This window comes from Parambassis ranga, chromosome 2 (assembly GCF_900634625.1).
Source record: "Parambassis ranga chromosome 2, fParRan2.1, whole genome shotgun sequence".
In the NCBI taxonomy this organism is placed as follows: Eukaryota; Metazoa; Chordata; class Actinopteri; family Ambassidae; genus Parambassis; species Parambassis ranga.
Window position 1 is genome coordinate 43895164 of NC_041023.1, and position 23838 is coordinate 43919001.

Here is a 23838-nt window from a genome sequence, read left to right on the forward strand (position 1 = left end):
TATTGTTACTTTTAATGTCGCATCTTCACAGCTCATCACCGGACAGTTTGAAGTATCGCAGGCACATTGGAACACAGTAGATGTGCAAATGTGGTCATAAAGGCACAAACACTGAATCTTTGCTATTGTTACTTTTAATGTCGCATTTTCACAGCTCATCACCGGACATCTCACACTGTTCCAGGCACCCTCTCTGTATAATGCCCTCTTGCCATGGCACAAGTCCTTGTGGTGTGTTAAAAAACTCAGTAAAGTCTTTCCTTATAGTTTAGTGGGCGGGCCGTATGAGGAGTTCTGCACACACGCGTCTCGCGGAGTATGGTACCTCAGTGCGGAAAAGACTTTTTTTTTGTATCTACCACCCGTGGAGTGCGTTCTCCCCTCTTTGTCTCGCGGAGTATGGAACAGCCTTAAGTCTCCTCTTATTGAGCGTAGAGTCACTAACATCAGCTCACAGTGTGATAATAATAATAATAATAATGCATTGGTCTTATATTGCGCTTTTCTGCTCTGTTGGGCAGGCACTCAAAGCGCGTACATTGAGATGCATTATTCTTTCACACCACATTCACACAGTGGCAGTGGTAAGCTACCAGTGGTAGCCACAGCTCCCCAGGGGGAGACTGACGGAGACGTGGCTGCCAAGGTGCACCTACGGCCTCTCCGACCACCGCCAATCCATTCATACGCATTCATACACCAGTGAGTGCACTGGAGGCAATGCGGGTAAAGTGCCTTGCCCAAGGACACACAACAATGACTAGGGAGGAGCTGGGGTCGAACCGCCGACCTTCCGGTTATTGGACAACCCTGCTCACCACTGAGCCCCTGCTTCTTATTCTGCAACAACTAGATCAGGAAGAATAGAATTTTTCTGTGTGCATGCAGCAACACACATCAGACAGAGAGCCTGACTGCATCACTGTGAGGGTCCTGATCAGCACCATGGACAGCTGCCACTTGTGTCTTTGACTGCTGAGATTTTCACGTCTCTGAATAATAGGAGGAGGATCCTGCTGTGAGCTCCACTGGAGACACTGCTGCTGCTTCTTACTTCTTGGATCATCCGTTATTAATACATTGTGTTGAACAGGTGTACATAATAAAGTGTCTACTGGGTGTAATGTTGTTATTACGCCCATCAGTATTTTACGAACTCTTCTCATATGTCCTGTTTATTTCTATTACCAAGAAAGAGTCCAAACAAAACAACAGTGTGTTTGGGAGGTCTCACAGCTTGTTCTCCTCCTCTTTTCTGGGGTCATATTTAAATACTATTGTGTGATTGGTCAGAATTTTGGAGTGGGTGTAGTGATTGCAGAAAAGTGGAGAAGCCTCTCCACTATCTGAGAATCCACACAGGCCAAACAATACTGTCTGCCAGACCTCTGGCAGCTATCAGCTCGTTACACATTAGGGAAACTGGTATTTGGGCAAAAAAGCAAAACCATGGAATCATGAATAGTATCAACAAATCTTCCTCCTCCTCCTGAAATGACTGCAAACCTGATGCTCAGCTTCTTTGTCTCCAGAAGGAGTCCTAATTCAAAGGGACTGTTTTCATTTGTTGATGTTTACATGTAGAATGTATGATTTATGATGCTGCTGAAAAGTTGTCTGTAGCAGTCAGACTTACAATGACTCATACTGTTAGATTCACTGAGAGGAAGTTTATATTTCACTTTGAAGCTCTGCCCTCTGTTTTTATCAACCCCCTCTCACCAACATGGAGGCATGGTGGCACCATGTTGGACATTGTTTACATGAATAATAGTTGTGTATCATTGTATATTTAGTCAGGTCATGTCAGGATTGTGTCCTGTGTAACTGCACTGATGTTGAGTTCAAACAGTGATTTGTGGTCATTTAGTGAGAATCACCAACCAGAAGTGAAACAATCAGTGTGAGGATTTAGCTGCAGCTGAGTCACAGGGTGGACCTGAAGCAGCTCAGTCACGTCATTGGTCACTGCTGAAGATGACATCAACTGTCTGAAGTCACACAGTCAGTTGGTTTGTTGTGCTGCTGTTGTGTAACATTTTGTGTGAACGTGGTTTGAGCAGAGTCTAACAGGCAGGATTCAGGAGGAAAGTCAGCTTTGTGAGTAAAGAAGTGATTGTGTATTCCTTGATGCACTAAGCAGGCTAAATGCTACAGAAGTGGTGACTGTGTGTGATACGTGTGTTGGATTGTTGTGTTCATCATAGTGACAGCAGCATTTGTCTTGTACACACTGTTGTGTTTTTGATGCTTGTTGGTTACAAGTGTCTAACATACAACATGTTTCTAGTGAAAATAGTTGTTGTGTGCTTGTGTTAGCAGAGCAGACATGATACATACATGATACAAGTCAGCCTTCACTTCAGATGTAGGACCTGCATTGAGCCTGGTCAGTATCCAATGAGACATTTGACAGAGATGGACATGATAAGAAGCTGCAGCTGTTTCACATTTGTCTCCTTTGTCCAGCTGATTAGTCGTTCACACTGGAACGTTAGCAGCAGCAGCTGATGTGCATTTGAATGGTGTCTGCACAGACACACTCTGCATGGACACAATGCTGCTCATCATGTCAAAGATGTCTTTGTCTGAAGACAGAAGGACACAATAGTTTCTGATGGAAATGTTTCTTCAGGACAGTCAGTCAAAGCTGAGTGCAGTACATAACACAACAGTACCACACAAAGGTCAGACTGTAGCTGCAGCAGTGTGTTGTATAGCTGACCTTGTGTCTTAAATGTAGTTTAACAGAAGGCTGTGTAAATGCTCTTCTGCCATGATTCCAATCAAAGACTGTGACTGTCCTGTTAGTGTGGCCCCAGCCTCATTCACACTCTGATGGAGACTCATGAAACAGCTGTTTACTGCCTGTTTACCTGCAGTCAGTCATCAGATGAATCCACGCATGTACTTTAGCAGCTAGGAGTGTAAACAGCCCCGTTCCATCTGCTCTGTCTTCTGGCTGCAGATGGTTTTTATTTGTTTGTGGACAAAGTCAAAGGCTTCAAACACTTTCTGTCTAAAGTAACATTACTCATTGGTGACAATTACACTGAAATGATGCTTCTGCATTTGTATATGATGCTGCATCATTTCTTGTCATAGTTTTTCTTCAGTGTGAACATGAACGAGAGAAAGAGGACCTGTTCCATCATATGAGAGGTGGGGATGGATTCTTTATATATTTTTACTGACATCAGTTACATCTTAAATGTCTCACACTATGCACTGATAGATGACTGTGTAAAAATTAGTACCAGTGTGAATTAGTTCTTGAAATCTGAACTTCAATTGTGTCTCCAGGGCCTTTGTTATGGGAATAAATAATGAATAAATAAATACAATATTTATTTATTCCTGTATTTAATTATTTATTGTAAAACTGTGTTATTACTCAGTTGCATTTCCAACATCAAAGGCTGGGTGGTTCAGTTTAACCCCAGCCTCACTGATATTTGGCTTTCTGTGTGTACAACAGTAAAGTCTTAAAACAGCAGCAGCTATGATAGTTGTAGTTGTAATGCTGGATTACACACTGTAGCTACTTTTACATGATGACCAATTACAGTAAGGAACACAGCATCAGTCTGTGTCTAAGCCTCTTTAATTTAGAGATTGATCAGGAACATGAACCAATCAATCATAACATTCTGATCACTGACAGGTGAGCTGAATAACACTGATGAGCTGGTTACCATGGTAACTGTCAGTGGGTGGATATATATAGGCAGCAAGAGAACATTTGTGCGTCTAACATGGACTGAGTTTCATGGTCTGGGTACTTCCTGTTGTTTTTCTTTTGTTTCCCTTCTCTCTTGTCCTCCCTCTTATAATAATAATAAATAATAATACTGTGGTAGACTGTATCAGATACTTGTTGAATCATGTCTGCTCTCTGCATAGGTGGCGTCTATGGACAGAGCTTCCGTGACATCACCCATTTGTTTCTGAGGAGCTGTTTTGAGGCTCTTCAGAAAGGTTCCGGGACGTGATGACCGCCGCCATGTTGGTAAGGTCACGTCCGCCAAAACTCAAAATATGGACAAAGAGGGGGAGCACGAGCGGGATTTAGGGGGGTGGGCGATCGTGGAAGCAGGAAACTCACGCTGTGACACGTCAACTGTCTGTGACTCAAGCGGCAACACCCATAATTATGCGTAATTTTAAGTCTGAATACAATTAAAACAAGTGAGTTGTAAAAACATTTTAAGGAATTGAAGTTTTACCTTATTAGGGAACAAACACTAATGGTCTATTCGCTGTATGACCCAGGGTCTGCAGGGGGGCAGTAGATGCCCCTGTGGGCCGGCAGGCGGGAACGCCCCTGCGGTATATCGATGTGTGAATTCCATGTCCAGTTGTTGTTGTGTTGTTCGTTGTTGCTGCATGGTTGTTTGTTCATTCAGTCAGTAAACATTCTCAATAATACTGTGTTAGACTGTATCAGATACATGTTGAATCATGTCTGCTCTCTGCATGCAGGAGCATGAAGGTATGACAGGAAATGCAGGTTACAGAGAGTCATGCTGCGACAGCTGATTCTTATATTTACTATTTGACTTCAGTGTTTTGCAACACATTATGTCGACCAAGTCATTTAAAGAAATTCAACCAGACAGTTTTTAGGTCGTGTGTTTTCTTGTTGTCTGTCAGAGAGGCTGGGTCGTGGCTCTGCCTCGGTTGGAGGTGGCTGGTGACACCTGGCTCCACTGCCCTCATCAGCTCCTCTTTATCTGTTTGAAGCCAGCTGTTGTTTTTTAAAAACCAACTGTCTGTTTAATTCTGTTCAGAGTTTCTAGGAAATCATGTGACCACAGAGGCTCCTCCTATGATGAAGTATAAAAACCCTGAACACTGACTGCTCTCCACTCTATCACAGAAACCAGCAACACAGGTAAGACTAAGTAATAATAATAATAATAATAAGTAATAATAAGGTAATTATAAGGAAATTACCTTATAATAAGGTAAAAGGTAAAGTAATAGTAATGTAATAATAAGAAAATGCTTCAAGAAGTTTGAGTTCAGATTTTTAATGTGGGTACTTACCTGGATAGATAAGTAGGAATCAATGGCTTATATGTTATCATGTTCTATTATAAAGGTGACACCATAAGGTCACATTTAAAGTATAAAAATGTTTATGAAGCGGAGAGAGAAAAGGTTCAAAAGCCTACAAGTGGCTGCAAATGTGCCAAAATCACAGATATGTTTGCCACCACACTGTAGCAGCAGCAGGTGCAGGGCCGACATCAGTGCAGAAGCAGTTCCATGGAGTGCACAGGCTGTCAGAGTGGCACACAGCTTTAATGTGCAGCAGAGTAGTAACACGGAGGGAGGAGGAGGAGAGACGTGAGCCAGCAGGGACAGGAGGAGGAGGTCAGAATAGCTCCTGTCAGCCCGGTAGAAGTAGTAGTAGGTGAGTGAGTGATTGTTGCCTTTGTTGCTTTTGTTTACAAATCGTGCTATGACTTGGTGTCATGGTGACTTGGTGTAAACAGTACATTACATTTAGCAGCGTTTCTTTGACAGCCACTTTAGCTTCAAGATGGGAATGGTGGCCCTGTGGCCATCTCTCCCCAGATGAAAAGCTCTGTGAGTGTTACAGGAATGTTTTTTAGCATGGTCACTCTCTTCCGTGTAGTCTACTGTGCTTTATTTCATTTTTGAACACAATGTGCACATATATGTTGTGGTATGCATAACTAACTAATCATGGTGGGCCGCCATGGACAAAAATGCCAGGGCCACATTTTAGTCACATTTAAGCCCTGATAAAGAGAATGTAGTTTGGTTGCTGTGAACAGGATAAACTAATTGTAATAATTGTAAACTGGTGTTTAGAATTTCGATATATCACCCTTATCAATGTGCAGTTGTGAGGAGGTTGTAGCCTGTCCTACAATTTCAATTCAATTTCATGTCCTTTACAATGGACGCCATGACACGATGGGCGTAAAATGTCATAAAAAAGTATCAAAAATAAAGCTGAGTTTTTCCACATATGAATCAATCAGATATGACCTAAACATCTGGAATTTGATTCTTGCATGTGTTTGAGTCTGTGTACAGTTCTGAACATGCACATGAACTTGATAGGTATATCACAAAATGGCAAGGGAACAGCAGTGAGGTCATCACCAGGAGAATCTGGAGCCTGCAAGAAGAGAGAGAAATGTAATCTGAACATGCACGTGGACACGATATATGTATGCTTTGGCATAAACATTTGTGTTGACAGCCATCAAATTGAACATGTGAGCTCAACTCCTGATGTCCGTTTGTTTGGCAAACATGAACATAAATGTTTCTTTTTGATTGAAAATGGGCACTTACTCCTGCCTCTTTGCAGTCGCTCCACCATTGTGATTGGATAGTCAGGAACCACTCAGTAACCAGCATTACTGACATCATTCAATTACAGGATATTTATTGGTTTAGAGACAGCAATATGTTATGTCCATTCCAATGGACGCAGGGTCCGAAGAGGATATGGAGCAAAAATGATCTGTAGGATTCAGATGTGAACAGTCATCGATTGTCTCCACTTCATTAATTAAATCTCATAAAGTCGCCCCTGCTCAGAGCTACAATATGGAAACAAACCTGAGCCTGTTTCTGTTCTCCTCTATTAACACTGAATAATAAGCAGTTCTAATGATGTGTGATCCATGTTGCTTCTGCTCTGCTCCATCCTGTGCTGATCTGTAGTTCATTGATTGCTGCATCTAGTGGACAGACAGTAGAAGTGAATCAGGAAATGTCTTTCAGACACTTGTTGGACCGGTTTTAACGTCACTGACGTGTTCAGACTGTGAGGCTGTGAGGAAGTGATGGCGTCCTCAAAACAGATTGTGTCAGACAGCAGGACTGAGGAGGGACCAGGAGCAGCTTCTTCTCCACACATGAAGCTGGAAAGTGTCTGTAAGTCCATCTGAACTGATTCAGCAGGTGAGAATCCTTCCAGAGAAATCTCTACATGTCTGATCACACTGTGCTGCATCACTGACTGATGGTACAGTGCAGATGTTTCTGCTGCTGATTGGCTGCTTTCTCTTTGATCTTTGATGACTTTTATAGCAGATGAACAGTTGTTTCAGAACAAGTTGTGTTACTTGTGTTTTTCTGTTAGAATCACAGCAGACGGTAGAACACAACTGGTCTGACAGCTGGATGACACTGCACTCATATCTGTTCTATCTACTGTTAACCCATTCATGTCTTCAGTCCACTTACCTAACTTCCTTTACAGCATTTTGGACAGTCTATTAACCACCGCAAACACTTTACAGAGTGTTTTTTTTTACCACCACAAACATATGTGATGTCAAATATCCCCTTCAGTCTGTACATATAGTAAGAACCTGGGTGTGACCTGAAGGTATTACATGTGAGGTTAAAAATGTGAGATCAGTCCTGATCCGGTCCTTTTGGGGATAATGTGAAGTGAAAGTTTTTACCTTTGTTCTATTTTTAAAGCATTTTTTTTATTTTTCAACTTAAATTATTAAACATTACAGTTGCTCCCTAACTGGGCAACTAATCTACTCACTTACACAACTCAAAATAAAGTGGTGCAAGTAGAAAGAAGAACAAATGAAATGTAAGTCAAAATAACATCTGTATTCAAAAATACAGATGTTATTTTCCATGGTTAGCTCAGGCTGTAAACCTGTTTATTTCTACTGTAAATTTGGACTTTTGAACATGGAGCTCTGTGATGATGGACTGTTGGAGCCAGGCCCCAGAGGCTGAAAGGGGAACTGCAGGTTTTGAGTCTTCTACGTAGATAATGTAGCTGTATTTAATTATTATATTATTGACAATGTTATGTTCATCAATAATGTTCTTTATTAAAACTGCTTTTAAGTTTTATTTATTGTTGAAATAATATTCCTGCAAAAGTGAAGGGGGGATGAAGAACACAGGCTGCCGATCAGATGGTTGTGATCAGCTGTATTGAATGCAGCACTAAGGTCCAGTAATACCAAGACAGAGACTTTGGATGCATCATTTTCAGATGTATGCTGTTCAAGACTTTAATAAGTGCAGTCTCAGTGCTGTGGTGTGCTCAAATCCAGACTGATATTCATTCAAATGATTGTTCCACACCAAAATGCATGGATTTGTTAGAAAATGTTTTCATTAACTTTTCCCAGAAAAAGAAGGTTAGATATTGGCCTGTAGTTATTTATAGCTGAAGCATCCAGGTTAGATTTTTTTAGACAAAGTTTAATTACTGCAGTTTTCAGGGCTTGAGGAAACTGCCCTGACTAAAGAGAATAGTTTACCATTTGCAACACATCTGAAGCTGCGTAGTTAAAAACAACAACAACAACAAAAGGTTGTAGGCAGATTATCAAGGGAGGGACTTTTTGGACAGCAGTTCAGGTGGGACTGATACTCCTGGGTTTGTCAGTCTGTCTATAACAGAGAACAATGTGCGAGCATTGTTACTGTTTCTAACAATAATCTCTGAAAAAAGGATTGTCTTGCATTTTCAGTTCCTGGTTGTAGTCATGTAGGTTGTCTTTGTCTCTTTCTGTGTGTTTTTGTCTTGGCACCAAGTGTGTGTCAGGTGACTTCAGTCTGTTCAGGTCCCCCTTTCATAGGTTTTGGAAAGGACACAGTGTCATCCAGGTTTAGCTTATCAGCGGCAGGAGGATCATAATTAACACTGCTTTTTGTGGATAGAGATTTAGCTTTCTTACCACCAGGTGTGATCGGGAGAGTCTCATGAAGACTTTTATCATGCTTGGACGTCTGTGATTTGCTCCAGACATGTCTCCACCAGGCTGAAGAATAAACTAAGCTGCAGCAGGTCTGTTGCATTGTTAAAAAGTTAAAATCCAAATGTCCAGTGGTTCAAATCTTGAGTGCAGTGAAAAGAATGTATCTCAACTGAAAAACTGAAAATCCTACAGAAGTCTAGAAGTTTAAACCTGTTGGAACCCTGTGGTCCCAGCAGAACCAGGAGAGGACAGACAGACCTCTGAAGACCTCTCAAGATGGCACATCCTCCAGAGGTGATTCTAAAGACTTTGGAGGATTTAGGAGAAGAGGAGTTTGAAACGTTTAAGTGGTACATGTACCAGAAGAGACCTCCGGAAGACTTCCCATCGATCCCAAAGTATAAACTTGAAAAAGCAACCCGGACACAAACAGTGGACCAGATGTTGCAGATCTACACTGAGAACTCTATTAAAGTCATGAACATGGTTTTGGTGAAGATCAGGCGGAAAAATGTGGTCAAAGATGATCCTTCAGAACCTTCAGGAAGTGATGGAACTGTCCACAGGTGAGAACATCTCTTTCAGTGTGTGTCTGAGAAATCCCTGAGCCTTGATCTTCATCTTTCTCCATCATTGTCCATTGATGTCCATTGTTTTAACGTCAGTTTTCCTTATACACTTCATACAGTTTCTGTATATGTATTTATATGCATTGTGTCAGAAAACTCTTCTACCTATGACATATGTGAGCCAGGGTTGTGTTTGGATATAGAGTGAAACTAAATGTCAGAGACAGTTTGGTTCATCAATGACTAATTCCAGATTACGTCAGCCATATTGCAAATGAAACAGGTCTCATACATCAGCAACAACACTCATAAATTGGGGACTGTAAAACCAACACCAAAAAAACACTCAGACAGACTGAACTGTCCTCCAGATAATAACAACCAATAATAATAATAATATCCAGCACAAGGCAGCAGTTACCTCTGGCATAGAGTTTCAAACCAAGTTAGACATGCTGCTACTCTGGAGACCTTAAGAGGACTGTTAGGACTATTGTGCAGGCGATTAGCCTGTTGGATGCCATGCATTAATTATTATTATGATGAACTAATTTCATTAGTTAACTTCACTTTACATGACTTACAGGTTTCGTTACAGAATAGCTCCTTATATAGACGTTCTTTTTGGCTGCCATCTCTTGTGTCTTGCACTCACTGTCTCACATGTGTTTTGATGCTGCCAACCAACTTAGCTACACACATGACAGCCTTTGATATAACACAGTCAGAATATGTTTCTTCCTGCAGGGTGGACCATGGTGGAGAGCAGAGGTTAAAACCTGGTCTGAGGAAGTGTAAGTTTGACTCAGTCTTTCCTCATTTTATTGTGCACGAGTCAGTGTTTTATCAGTCCATCAGAAGTCCTGTCTTTAATGGACATTTGTATCTTGTATTCAGTCACAGTTTCATTGCACACTTACTGGATCCTTATTGTTCTAACCCACATATCCAACAAGAAAAAGGCTTTTGTCCATCAAACATCTGGATGTGATGTCATTGGAGTGAATATGGACTGTGACCTGCTAGCATGTCCCAGGTGTCTTTTTAGTCTCATGTCCTCCTCACTTCCACTCTCACATGAGCCAGATGATGTGTGTCTTTAGTCTGTGTCTGAGTACCTCTTGTGTTGATGTGTTTGTGTAGCTGGAGTCCATCTTGCTTTTGGATTAGTCATTGTCATTTGTAAATAGCTTTGTATATATTGTCATGTGTAGCTTGTTAGGGTTAAAATTCTCCTTGTTTCTTCTGATCACCTCCCAAGTTGGTTTATGAGGAAGGAGCGGATCAATTCTGGTCTCAAGATTACAATTTATTGAACAATGAGTCACAGAGCTCTGGGTTGTTTGTTGCACACAAAGATGATTTGATATACCACATGGGCGTTCCTGCCTGCCGGCCCACAGGGGCATCTACTGCCCCCCCCCCCCCCCCCGCAGACCCTGGGTCATACGGCGAATAGACTATTAGTGTTTATTCCCTAATAAGGTAAAGCTCCAGTTCCTTAAATCTCATAGGTTGTGAGGCCGATCTGGGGGTGACCGTACACTGGGCACTCAGGAGAAAAAAACATTCCCTTAGAATCTGGCTTTTATCACGTCAGAGGTGCTGCTGTCCTTAGTCTGAATTTATGACCATCTCGTACCAACCGGAGCTCTCTCCAGAGAGCAGAAAAACAACTGATCTCATTTGCCACAGCCAGAACTGCAGAAAACAAAGTTATATGACACACTATGAAAATACTTCTTATTACATTCAATATCCTCAAATTACTTTGATTTTCTATAAAACTTCCTAACACATAAACACTTCTGAAAATCACATTATTAAGTGATAAACACATATAAACATGAATACTTCAGGTTAGTGGCACACTTCTATATATCTGAACACACACTGCATGTTAACACCGTGCAGAATAAATTCTTTCACCCTACAAGCAGGAGGGAGAAGCCCTTTTTCTTTGTTTCCATCTTCACCTGTTTTTGGGTCAGGAGTTTTAGGTTCCAGCTTTGTCATTTGTTTTCTTTTGTTAGGGAACTTTAGTATGTTTTAGTGTCTTTTTGTTTGTTGTTTTGGGCACTGTTCACCTCTGAGTTCATGAAGGGCCTAACACTGAATCCAGCTTATCCCGCTTATATTAGGCGGGGCATACCACTTCGATAGTGGTGTGTGCCACTAAAGCAGACGAGGCATACCAAATGCCACTTTGGGATCTCGCTGTCTCTCCTTTAAAATGTGCTCGACTATTGAAAGTAAAAGTACAAGTATGAAGTTTTAATATGTTATGTAGGTAATAAAGGAAGCAGTCGAAAATATCGCATCGTAAGTCTGAAAGACAAAGCAAGTGATCAGAGAACCTTAAACTCTGTGTTTAACTCTTTCCACTTTTTCCACTTCCCTTGACACACACATGCTTATAACTAACAATGACATAACAAACCAACAGCCTCTTTACAGAATCATTTACTTTATCTAGAGACAAAGTTTTGCTGGTTTTCACACGTTTGTTTTTATAAATACCAACATGCCACTGTCAGGTCCGTTTTGCTGTTTCCATGCTCGCACTGCAGGGGGCACCAACCTGTCATGAAAGGAAGAGTGAGACTGAGGAACCTGATTCACACTGATGAGATGTTCTGTAGCTTTAACACTTTCCCATTAGAACACAGCTCTGGCGCTGATGGGTGTCAAAGAGTGTGGCACTTTTGTGTCCCCCATCTTGAATCACCTGCAGCAGAGACGTGTTTTGGGCAATGATGGAACTGTATTGCTTTGTAGGAACAGACTGGACTGCCTCTACAAGTTAATGCTCAGTGCCTGTATGTGTACACACACTAACCTACTCACTGTCTTTGACACAGATGGGATGGTTCCAGTACCGGAGCCACACCACATCACATATTACCAACAGAAACTCCAATCACACTTCCAGGACAGGTTTCTGTGTGCACGGGAAGGCTCGGCAATACAGAAAAAGCGTCTGGTTGATATCTACACAGAGCTGTACATCACAGCCAGCCCTGACAACACACAGCATGAGGTCCAACAGATCCAGAAAGCCTCAAGGCCTAGAGACACTGAGAAATCTGTCAAACCCGGAGACACATTCCAACATCCTTCTGGAGAATACAGACCCATAAAAACAGTGCTGACCAATGGAATCGCAGGAATTGGAAAGACCTTCCTGTTGCAAAAGTTTATGCTGGACTGGGCTGAAGGAAAAGCCAATCAAGATGTGCATCTCATTTTCCCCTTCTACTTCCGTCAGCTGAATCCACGGATGGGAAAACAGTTCAGTTTGGCAAACCTCATTCATGAATGTATCCCAGAGACTGTGGACATCAAAGAGGAGGCTCTTAATTGCATCTTTACTGCTCTGCAGTCATCAGGAAACAGCAACTATGACAAGAGTGAATTCAAGATTCTCTTTGTGTTTGATGGACTGGACGAGAGCCGCCTTCAACTGGACCTTCATGTTGATGATAGTGACTCTGTTGATGTAACTAAGTCCACCACCACTGATAACTTGGTGAAAAACCTCCTCAATGGAAAACTGCTGCGCTCTGCTCGCATATGGATAACCACGCGGCCTGCAGCAGCCAATCAGATCCCTACTGACTTTGTGGATGTGGTGACAGAGGTCAGAGGGTTCACTGACCCACAGAAGGAGGAGTACTTCAGGAAGAGATTCAGAGAGGAGGAGCAGGCCAGCAGGATCATCTCCCACATCAAGACATCACGAAGCGTCCACAACATGTGCCACATCCCAGTCTTTTGCTGGATCACTGCTGGAGTTCTGGAGGACATGTTGGAAACCAGAGAGGGAGGAGAGCTGCCCAAGTCCCTGACTGAGATGTATATCCGCTTCCTGGTGGTTCAGACCAAAGTGAAGAAGGTAAAGTATGATGGAGGAGCTAAGGCAGATTCACACTGGAGCCCAGAGAGCAGGGAGATGATCCAGGCTCTGGGAAAACTGGCTTTTGATCAGCTGCAGAAAGGAAACCTGATCTTCTATGAATCAGACCTGACAGAGTGTGGCATCGATAAAGCAGCCCCAGTGAAATCAGGAGTGTTCACAGAGATCTTCAAAGAGGAAGACAATGTCTTCTGCTTCATCCACCTGAGTGTTCAGGAGTTTCTGGCTGCTCTTCATGTCCATCTGACCTTCATCAACTCTGCTGTCAACCTGCTGAAACAATCTTGGTGGTCTAAAGTCATTAGACACAAATCTAAACTAAGACACCTCCACCGGAGTGCTGTGGACAAGTCCTTAAAGAGTCCAAATGGACACCTGGACTTGTTCCTCCGCTTCCTCCTGGGTCTTTCACTGCAGACCAATCAGACTCACCTACAAGGCCTGCTGACACAGACAGGAAGTAGCTCACAGACCAATCAGAAAACAGTCCAGCACATCAAGAAGAAGATTAGTAAGAATGTGTCTGCAGAGAGAAGCATCAATCTGTTCCACTGTCTGAATGAACTGAATGATCGTTCTCTAGTGGAGGAGATCCAACAGTCCCTGAGATCAGGACGTCTCTCCACAGATGAACTGTCTCCTGCTCAGTGGTCAGCTCTGGTCTTCATCTTACTATCATCAGAAGATCTGGAGGTGTTTGACCTGAAGAAATACTCTGCTTCAGAGGAGGCTCTTCTGAGGCTGCTGCCAGTGGTCAAAGCCTCCAACAAAGTTCTGTAGGAGGATTTATGAAACATTTCAAACATGGTTCATGTTGTTGAGTGGTTAAATACACACATTTAAATATTTATTTCTAACTATAGGACACATTTAAATATCTTCTATAGTTGTGGCTGTCAGGTTCACATTACTATTTTGTCATTGTCCATTTTGCAGTCACAGTTACTATAAATGTCAGTGTTGTAAAATGTGTACTTTTCTTTTCTGTCAGGCTGAGCAGCTGTAACCTCTCAGAGAGAAGCTGTGAAGCTCTGTCCTCAGTCCTCACCTCCGAGTCTTCTAGTCTGAGAGAGCTGGACCTCAGTGACAACAACCTGTGGGACTCAGGAGTGAAGCAGTTAGCTGCTGGGTTGGAGACGCCACAGTGTAGACTGGAAGCTCTCAGGTCTGGATACAGCTGGATGTAAATTCAGCCCCAGATTCAAAGTATACAGCATTTATAAATCCTTCATGCCTTTTGTTTTCACATTTGTTTTGTAACTCTAGGTTGTCGAGCTGTCTGATCACAGAGGAAGGTTGTGCTTCTCTGGCCTCAGCTCTGACCTCCAACCCCTCCCACCTGAGAGAGCTGGACCTGAGCTACAATCTAATGGGTCCAGGAGACTCAGGAGTGAAGCTGCTGTCGGACATTCAGGATAGTCCAAACTATAGACTGGACACTCTCAGGTATGCACAAATATAAGTGTGTAATATGTTTACAGTAAAAATCACTGATCTCCACTGATCTTTAATTTTCCTCCATCATGAAGCTATAAAATTAAGATTTCAGACATGTAAATGACACAAAACCTACTGAAGCTGGTGGACCCACTCATTGTGTCTCTGACAAACTGAGGAACTCAGTGTTTCTTCCTGCAGGGTGGACCATGGTGGAGAGCTGAGGTTAAAACCTGGTCTGAGGAAATGTAAGTTTGACTCAGTCTTTCCTCATTTTATTGTGCATGAGTCAGTGTTTTATCAGTCCATCAGAAGTCCTGTCTTTAATGGACAGATGTCTTTTCTATTCAGTCACAGTGTCATTGCACACTTACTTATTGTTGTAACGTCTGGATGTGATGTCATTGGAGTGAATATGGACTGACTGTGACCTGCTAGCATGTCCCAAGTGTCTTCTTACTCTCATGTCCTCCTCACTTCCTCCCTTACATGAGCCAGATGATTTGTGTCTCAGTAATTTGCACGTTTTTGTGTAAATGACTGCTGTCACTTCTCAAAAATGATCAGTAGATTTAAAAGGCAAACAACAACAACTCTGATAAAGTGCATGCAGTATTAGTTGTAAATAAACATGGAAATTTAAACAACAGTTACTGAACAAAATATCAATTAGAAAAAGCCAAACAATATTTACTCAAATTTTATTTCAAATTCAAAAGACTCTAAACTCGAAAAATTTTGTATGAAGTAGAAGCCATTTCCTGCATTCTGGTGGATTTCAACACCTATTTCTACAGAAGTAAAGGCTTAAAGATATGGTAGGAGATTTCATTCTGATGCACTTTTTGTTATATTAGTGTAACGTCTCTTTACAATCAGATATCAACCAATTATGATAGAATTCTTTTTAGTCAGACCAGTGTTTCTTGTGTTTTACCTTGACTTGACATGTTTCGACTACTTCCTGCAGTCTTCCTCAGAAGTCACATGATGTCATCATGTCATCACTTGACATGTTTCGACTACTTCCTGCAGTCTTCCTCAGAAGTCACATGATGTGACTTCTGAGGAAGACTGCAGACTGCATTATGTACAAACATTGCACACCAGCATAGATGGTAATGTGATATATATATATATATATATATATATATCACTCTTTGCTGGGCTGCCTTAAGCAATTTCCCCATTGCGGGACTAATAAAGGTTTCAAATTTAATTTAATTCCTGTTATTTGTAATTTTATTTTCATGATCATAGAAGGTCGATAAGGTCATTAAAACCTCAAACGTGATCTCACGGATGACGAGGGATCGACAGTCGCCGCGCTGCCACACGGACGCCATTGCACGCAATGATAAAGTCATGTTTGAACACAAAGCTGATAGTTGTGTATTTGTTCATTCAAACATTAGTGACAAAAAGTCTGATGATAAACTTTGTATGAATGAACAACACATCAGTCAGTAAAGACAGAATGAAGCCATCACATGTGTCAGATGATAAACTGCAGCTTTGTCTTTTTCTCTCCATCAGATTTCTGTCAACTTGAAGTCGACACAAACTCAGTGAACAGAAACCTCAAACTGTCTGACAACAACAGGAAGGTGACACATGTGGAGGAGAAGCAGCCATATCCTGATCATCCAGACAGATTTGACTGGTGTCCTCAGCTGCTGTGTAGAAATGTTCTGACTGGTCGCTGTTACTGGGAGGTTGAGTGGAGAGAATGGGTTGATATATCAGTGAGTTACAGAAGAATCAGAAGGAAAGGAGACAGTGATGGTTGCAGGTTTGGAAGAAACAATCAGTCCTGGACTCTGATCTGCTCTGATGGTTGTTACTCTGTCTGTCACAATGACAGAGCAACACCCATCTCCTCCTCCTCTGTCTCTCGCAGAGTAGCAGTGTATGTGGACTGTCCTGCTGGCACTCTGTCCTTCTACAGCATCTCCTCTGACACACTGATCCACCTCCACACCTTCATCACCACATTCACTGAACCTCTACATGCTGGGTTCTTTTTATTCTCACTTGATTCCTCAGTGAGTCTGTGCTGTGTGTAGAAGCAGAGTGTGTGGAAGTGACAGCAGCTTCAACTTTGTGCGTTAAATGTTGATGATGTTTCACTTTCATTTGAATCACCGACTGTGATTTCAGGTCAGAACATGTTTTTGTCTTAGAAGCAGTGAAATGAGCTCCTAACCACTAATGACCAAAACTCAACACGTCCACTCTTACATGGTCCCAGAAAAAGTAAATGACCATGATTACATGCTTTTTAGCTCTACTCTTTCTTTTTTTAGCTAGCATATGTTTTTAGCTAACACTTTGTATGAAACTAGCATTCGTCTGTTTGATATTTGTTTTGCAAGCATAATGTTTTAGCTAACACTCCTTTGCTAAGCTAACATTGTTTTCTTTTTAATATTTTGTTTTGCTAGCATATGTTTTTAGCTACCTTATTAAACTAACATTTTCTTTTATAATTTGTTTTCCCAACATGGGCTTCTAGCTAGTTAACTTTGTTAAGCTAACATTATCTTTTTTGTATTTTTTTAGCTAGCATTTTTTAATTAATTTAAATTAAAAAAATGCTAGCTAAAAAAACGTACAGCATTCTTCTGTTTGATGCTTGTTTTGTTTTTAGCATAAGGTTTAGGCAAAGCTCTTTTTAGTAAGCTAACATTTTCTTTTTCGTATTTTGTTTAGCTGGCATATGTTTTAGCCAACACTTTATTAAACTAACATTATGTCATGTTGAATTGCATACATGTCTACAAAATAAAAAACACTTTCATTTCAGTTTTTATTGGACCAGTGTAATGAATTGGCTTCCCCTTGTTAAACGTCTCCTTAAGCATCTAAAAATGGTTCAGAGGTTAAAGTGGTCTGTGGGGTTACTTCCTGTGGCTGCCTCTGTTTTTTCAAGTGAAACACTCAAAATGAAGAGTGAAAGGCTGAGTTTTTGGTTACGTACCCAAAGGTCACCACCTTATGGGTTTATAGCATAGGCACTCAATGTGCGGCCCACGGGCCAATGGCAGCCCGCAGAAACATTTATGACGGCCCACAATGAATTATGTGAATTTGCGTTATGATATGAATTTTTCATATACCGACAACATCGGTTTAAATGGCCTAAAATGTCCGGAACTCAGCACGGTGGTAAATTGTTTCACATGGGACATTTTTCATTGTTGCACCGCTGCACTCACCTGAAGCAGATCACAGGTATTAGTGGAGTTGTTGGTGAGAATGGACAGGGGACGTTCTGAAGCTTGTAATTATTTTTTTAAACAATAAAAATGATCGTTCATTAATCGTAATTGAGGAAAAACCCTCAAGTAATCACCTGGATATTAAATAAGGTTTTTACAATTCTCATGGAATAGAGTAACCACTCAGGTGCAGTAATTCTTCTCAATCAATGCAGTTAGTTAGAATTAAAGACCATTATAAAGAAGCACTGCAACAAATCAGAGCATCACTGAGGACTGCTGCTGTGTTCTTCTTCCTCTGCCCCCCCATACCACCAATAGGATCTCTGACCAGCTGATGGATGGAGATCTGCAGGAGGCCAACCAGCTGAACCTGTTTTTCAACAGGTTTGATAGTCCACTCCCTGACCACCCCCCCCCTCCCTGTGATGCACCATTAACACCTGTCGATAACAACAATGTACCTCCTCCCCCTCCCCCTAACCATACTAACCAGTCTCACCTCCCCATCAATAACATCACCCTGCCCCCCTTACCCCACCTTCCATTAACAACCCCCCAGCCTCCCTGCCCCCCTCCCCCATCAGATCTCTCTCCCTGCTCTTCTGTGTCCACAGTTACCATCACCACAGAGGATGTGACTGAGTTCAGTCGCCTACGACCGGGAAAAGCTGCAGGACCGGATGGACTCAGCCCCAGAGTACTCAGGGACTGCGCCACACAGCTGTGTGGGGTCTTCCAGCACATCTTCTCCCTGAGTCTGAGCCTGATGACTGTCCCTGCCCTGTGGAAGACAACATGCCTTGTTCCTGTGCCCAAGACCAAACATCCAAGCACACACAGCGACTACAGACCAGTTGCTCTGACTTCACATGTGATGAAGTCTCTGGAGAGGCTGGTCCTGAAACACCTGCGTGCTGTTGAGGAACCATCGCTGGACCCCCTGCAGTTTGCTTACCAGCCCCGTATTGGAGTGGAGGACGCCATCATCTACCTGCTGCACAGAGCACACACCTACTTGGAGGAGGCAGGTAACACTGTTAGAATCATGTTCTTTGATTTTTCCAGTGCGTTTAACACCGTGCAGCCTGCCCTTTTGAAGAGGAAGCTCCTGGACATGCAGGTAGAGACCCCACTGGTCCCCTGGATCACTAACTATCTTACAGGTCGACCACAATTTGTGAGGCTGAGGAACACCGTCTCGGACACAATAGTGAGCAGCACGGGGGCACCCCAGGGCACGGTACTTTCTCCATTCCTGTTCACACTCTATACATCGGACTTCAGACACTGCTCACAGTCCTGCCACCTGCAGAAGTTATCGGATGACTCTGCCATTGTGGGCTGTACCAGCAGAGGTCGGGAGGCGGAGTATATGAGTGTGGTGGACAGCTTTGTGGAGTGGTGCGGACAGAACCACCTGCAGCTGAATGTCACAAAGACAAGAGAGCTGGTGGTGGACTTCAGGAAGCACCAGACACTCCCAAACCCGGTCAGCATCAAGGGTACCAACGTGGACATTGTGGACAGCTACAAATACCTGGGTGTCCACATTGACCACAAACTGGACTGGTCCACAAATGCAGAGGCAATATACAGGAAGGGACAGAGTCGCCTGTATCTACTGAGGAGACTCAGGTCCTTTAACGTCTGCCAGACCATGCTGCAGATGTTTTACCACTCGGTGGTCTCCAGCGTCATCTTCTACGCTGTAGTGTGCTGGGGCAGCAGGATGAAGACGGCCGACACCAACAGACTCAACAAGCTCATCAGGAAGGCTGGCTCGGTACTGGGAGTGGAGCTGGAGTCTGTGGTGGAGGTGACAGAGAGGAGGATACTGAGGAAACTCCTCAGTATTCGTAACAACACGTCTCACCCCCTGCACGACACACTGCTGTCCTACAGGAGCACATTCAGTGGTAGACTGAGACTACCGAGGGGCAGCACAGAACGCCACAGGAGGTCCTTCCTGCCAGTGGCCATCAGACTGTATAACTCCTCCCCTTTCTGTAGGGAGAAGCGCTAGATAATCATGTCAGGCATCACTGTCATTCCCTCCACTGGTCTATGTTTATGTTTACTTAGCACCTTACATCTCCATATTTGTATCCATGTATCATATATTGTGCTCATACTGCGTACTGTACTCTTATTTTGGATTATAGTGACACTTATACTTATACTCTGTACTTAACTGCATTTAATGTGACTTGATACCTCTGGCACAAGAATTTCCTTCGGGATTAATAAAGTTTTATCTTATCTTATCTTATCTTATCTTATCTTATCTTATCTTATCTTATCTGTGTTTTAAATGTCTCTGTACTACTGTGTTCCATAGTATTATTTTTATGACACTAAAAACAGTACAGTTCCTCTTGTGCAACAATATAACCAACAGTATAATACTTCTATTGGAGTTGTTAGTTTTTTATTTCATGACATTCATGATGCAGGATGCAAATACAGCACTGTACATATCTGTACATACCGTATATCTATCCTTAGCTGTATATCTCATGGTTATTCTTAATTTTCCATTTTTATTCTTTTATTTTTAATTCTATTTTAATTAAAAGATAAAATAATTGTTATCATTGTTTTTAATTCTAGGTTATTTGTTACTTATCTGTTTCTAGTTTTTATGCTTCTCTAGTAGCACACTGCATTGTTTTATTTGTTCTGCTGCTGTAACACTCCAGTCCGGTAGGCGGCGGTAATGCGCCTTACAAGGTGGCTCCCACCGCCAATAAACTGATGAAGAAGAAAAGAAGGAAGTAGGGGGAAGACAAAGACGAGCACAGCGACAGCAGAAGTTTAACAGATTGTTTAACCGTTGTGAGTGTTTTATCACATCTGAATGGCTGCTGCTGAGTTTCTGAGAGGTTTTATCAGCGAGCGGCTAACTGCTGCTGCTGCTGAAATATTGGGAGTGTTTGAACAAACTATCGTCCAGTACGAGGAAGAGATGGACCGTCAGCGCAAACTACTGGATATTCTCCTGAAGCCTGAGATCAAGTTACACAGAACAGGTATGTAAACATGACAATGTCACGGAACAACAACGTCTCTGTTTGAAAAGAGTGCACATTCAACACATAGTGTTTCTAACAGGAGGACACTGACTTTTCATTTATTGCGGTTCATCCGTTCAAACGTGACCTGAACAACAACAATATGAGTTTTTGTTCACAACCAAAAGTTTAGCGGCGTCAACAGAGGTTTTTGGTGTCCGCGCATCTGCCTGATCAAAATACTGCAGCACTAAACCATCCAATACAGACAATAGCTGCTTAGAATGCGCGGACATTATTACATGTTGTTGTCATTATCGTCATGGTTTGTGTAGTTCACTGTTGATTTGTGGTTTAACCTGCATGTTTAAAAAGTAAACAGTACAGCACTGATATGATCCATTACATGTTGGCTGGTAGCTGAATTCCACGCAGTGCCGTGGTGCACACCTCCACAGACCACAGCCAGGTTAAGCTTAACATCCACAGAAGATTTGTGGCTCCTGTCTGCCAATGACAGACAGGAGCCACAAATGTTCATTTTCAAGTCGTTCAAACACTGAGAATAAGGAAAACATGTATTGTACAAATGTAGGAAATTACATGATTAAAACACATGTTTTCACGGCAGTAACTTTTATGTCTGGAAAAAACTAACATGATGTGACAGTAAAGGTGTTCATTTTTCACTTCAGCACTCTGAAGGGTTAATGAGAGCTGCTGTGGACTGTAGATGTGGAGTTTGATTAAAAGCAGCCACAGTCAGTCACAACTTCTGAATAAATACCTAAATAAAGGCCCTAATATTATTAGGTTTAAGTGTATCATTAGTTTTAGTATAAGAAGGTGCTGAACTGTTCAGAGGCTTGAAGCAGCTTGTAGGAGCAGCTAAACATCTTCAAGGAACTCTAACAAGTCCAGTTGTCCTGCTTCAAGCTTTTCAAAGGAAATGACCTGGATGAATCACCGAGGTTCCGTTTTTGACAAATGAGCTACTGTCATGGAGATCACATAAACTCTCTGTTTTCTTCTGACCTTTGACCTGCAGATCTCCCTCAACAACGCAGTTTTAAAGTGGAGGATGTTCTGGCTGACCAGCAGCTCTGTAACCAGAAGAAGAACTCCATTCTGGACCAGGAGGAACCAGAACCTCCACAGGTTAAAGAGGAACAGCAGGAAGTCTGCACCAGTCATGAAGGAGAGCAGCATGTACTGAAAGAGCAGACTGATCCCTCTGTAGTAACTGCTGCTTATGATGGACCAGAACCAAACCATGACATGGTTCTCTCTCACAACGCTCCTCAAGGTAAAACGTCTCTAAAATGTCAAACTTGATGAAAATCCTTTAAATATCAGGCTAAAGTGTTTTTTTCTTTGTCAGAACCTGAATGTTTATGATATTTTCTGTTTGTTAGTATTTTAATGATGCATTAACTCGTTTGGTTGTTCCAGGTTTTAGATGTTTCCATCATCACATTAGTCTTTGTGTCCATTTGTCCCTCCAGGTCTCCCTCAACAACATGACTGTAAAGAGGAAGAGATCCTGTCTGACCAGCAGCTCTGTAACCAGGACAAAAGTTCCAGTCTGGACCCCTTTGACCCGACTGTCATCCAATACAAAGAAGAGATCAACCATCAGGACCCACTGCTGAACATTATCCTGACACCTGAGATACAGTTACACAGAACAGGTATGTGAACCTACAAACAAGCAGTGAATCCTGTGACTCCTGTAGGATCCTAATCATAGCTCTTGTAGTGTTAGGGGAAACCTATTAGAATTAAAAATTAAGTTGGGGCCAGACAAGATTTAGCTTGTCACTTTTAAGTTAACTAGAATACCTTCTAGCCCCACCCCTGCCCCACACTACAAACAAATTTAACAGAAAAGCCAGACTCAGGAATGCTGTGACCAGGTTATTATTTTCAATATAACAACTCACTCCCAAATACAGTAAATAAACGGTCTCATAAACAGACTCAAAATCAAGTCACAAACTAAGGGAGAGTCCAGCCACTGTAACGCCGTGATCAATACTGGGATTAATTTTTATTGCCACCTTTTGGACAGACACTCTCTGTGCGCCGTGTTTCTCCTTCCAGGAGCTGTTTGCCAGCTGCTCATCTAAACTGTCCATCGTCGTTGTACTTCCTCCTTCTGTCTGTGTGTTCTGCACCTGAAGAAGCTCTTGCGCTTCTCCACATTCATCACGCCCACTAAATTTCGACCAATCACAGAATTGTTCTCACACACCACTGAGAGAAAAAGTTCTGCCTGGGCCATGTGTCAGAGAGCGCTGCAGAACAGGCGCTCCAAGAGAAAAATGGCGTCATTTTGTAGGCGGAGCACCGGCAGCGAGGAGCGAGTTCTCTGTTCTCGTAGAGTATGGATCCAGCTTAAAGCCTGTTTCCCTGTGTGCATTCACTATTCTTATGTCAACTTGTTTGCACTGTGGAGCCTGCAATTGTTTTGAACTAGATTGTATTTTCTGATCGTCACATGCTGTGTTTTATTGTGTCCCTTAATCCTCCAGATCTCTCTCAACAACACAATTATAAGGAGGAAGAGCAGATTATAGCTGACCAGCAGCTCTGTAACCAGGAGAGGAACTGCAGTCTGGCCTGGGAGGAACCAGAACCCCCACAGGTTAAAGAGGAACAGCAGGTTTTCTGCAGCAATCAGGAGGAAGAACAGCATGTACTGAATGAGGAGACTGAGCCCTCTATAGTGACTGAAAGTACCTATATTGAACCAGAAACAAGCCGTGGCATGCTTCTGTCTCAAAAGTCTCCTCCAGGAAAAAAATCTCTAAAATATGAACATTGTGTAAAATCTTTTTCCAAAAAAACATTTTCTTGCAAAACATGTGGGAAATGTTTTAGGAAAGTTGGTTATTTAAGTGACCACATAAGAACTCACACAGGTGAGAAGCCATTTTCTTGCAAAAC

General features: G+C 42.3%; 2 protein-coding genes across 2 annotated transcripts in view; both read left to right on the forward strand.

Moving 5' to 3' along the window:
• Window positions 1-23838, forward strand: part of LOC114450023 (rho GTPase-activating protein 1-like) — a 150551-nt gene that overhangs the window by 29389 nt on the left and 97324 nt on the right. The gene's annotated exons all lie outside the window — the stretch shown is intronic.
• Window positions 9009-16195, forward strand: LOC114444975 (ribonuclease inhibitor-like; the record flags this gene model as incomplete). Its single annotated transcript, XM_028419893.1, has 7 exons — window positions 9009-9298; window positions 11872-11899; window positions 11964-12120; window positions 14118-14382; window positions 14484-14663; window positions 14856-14902; window positions 16191-16195. Coding segments are annotated over exons 1-7 (972 nt in total), but the record flags the coding sequence as incomplete, so codon positions are not given.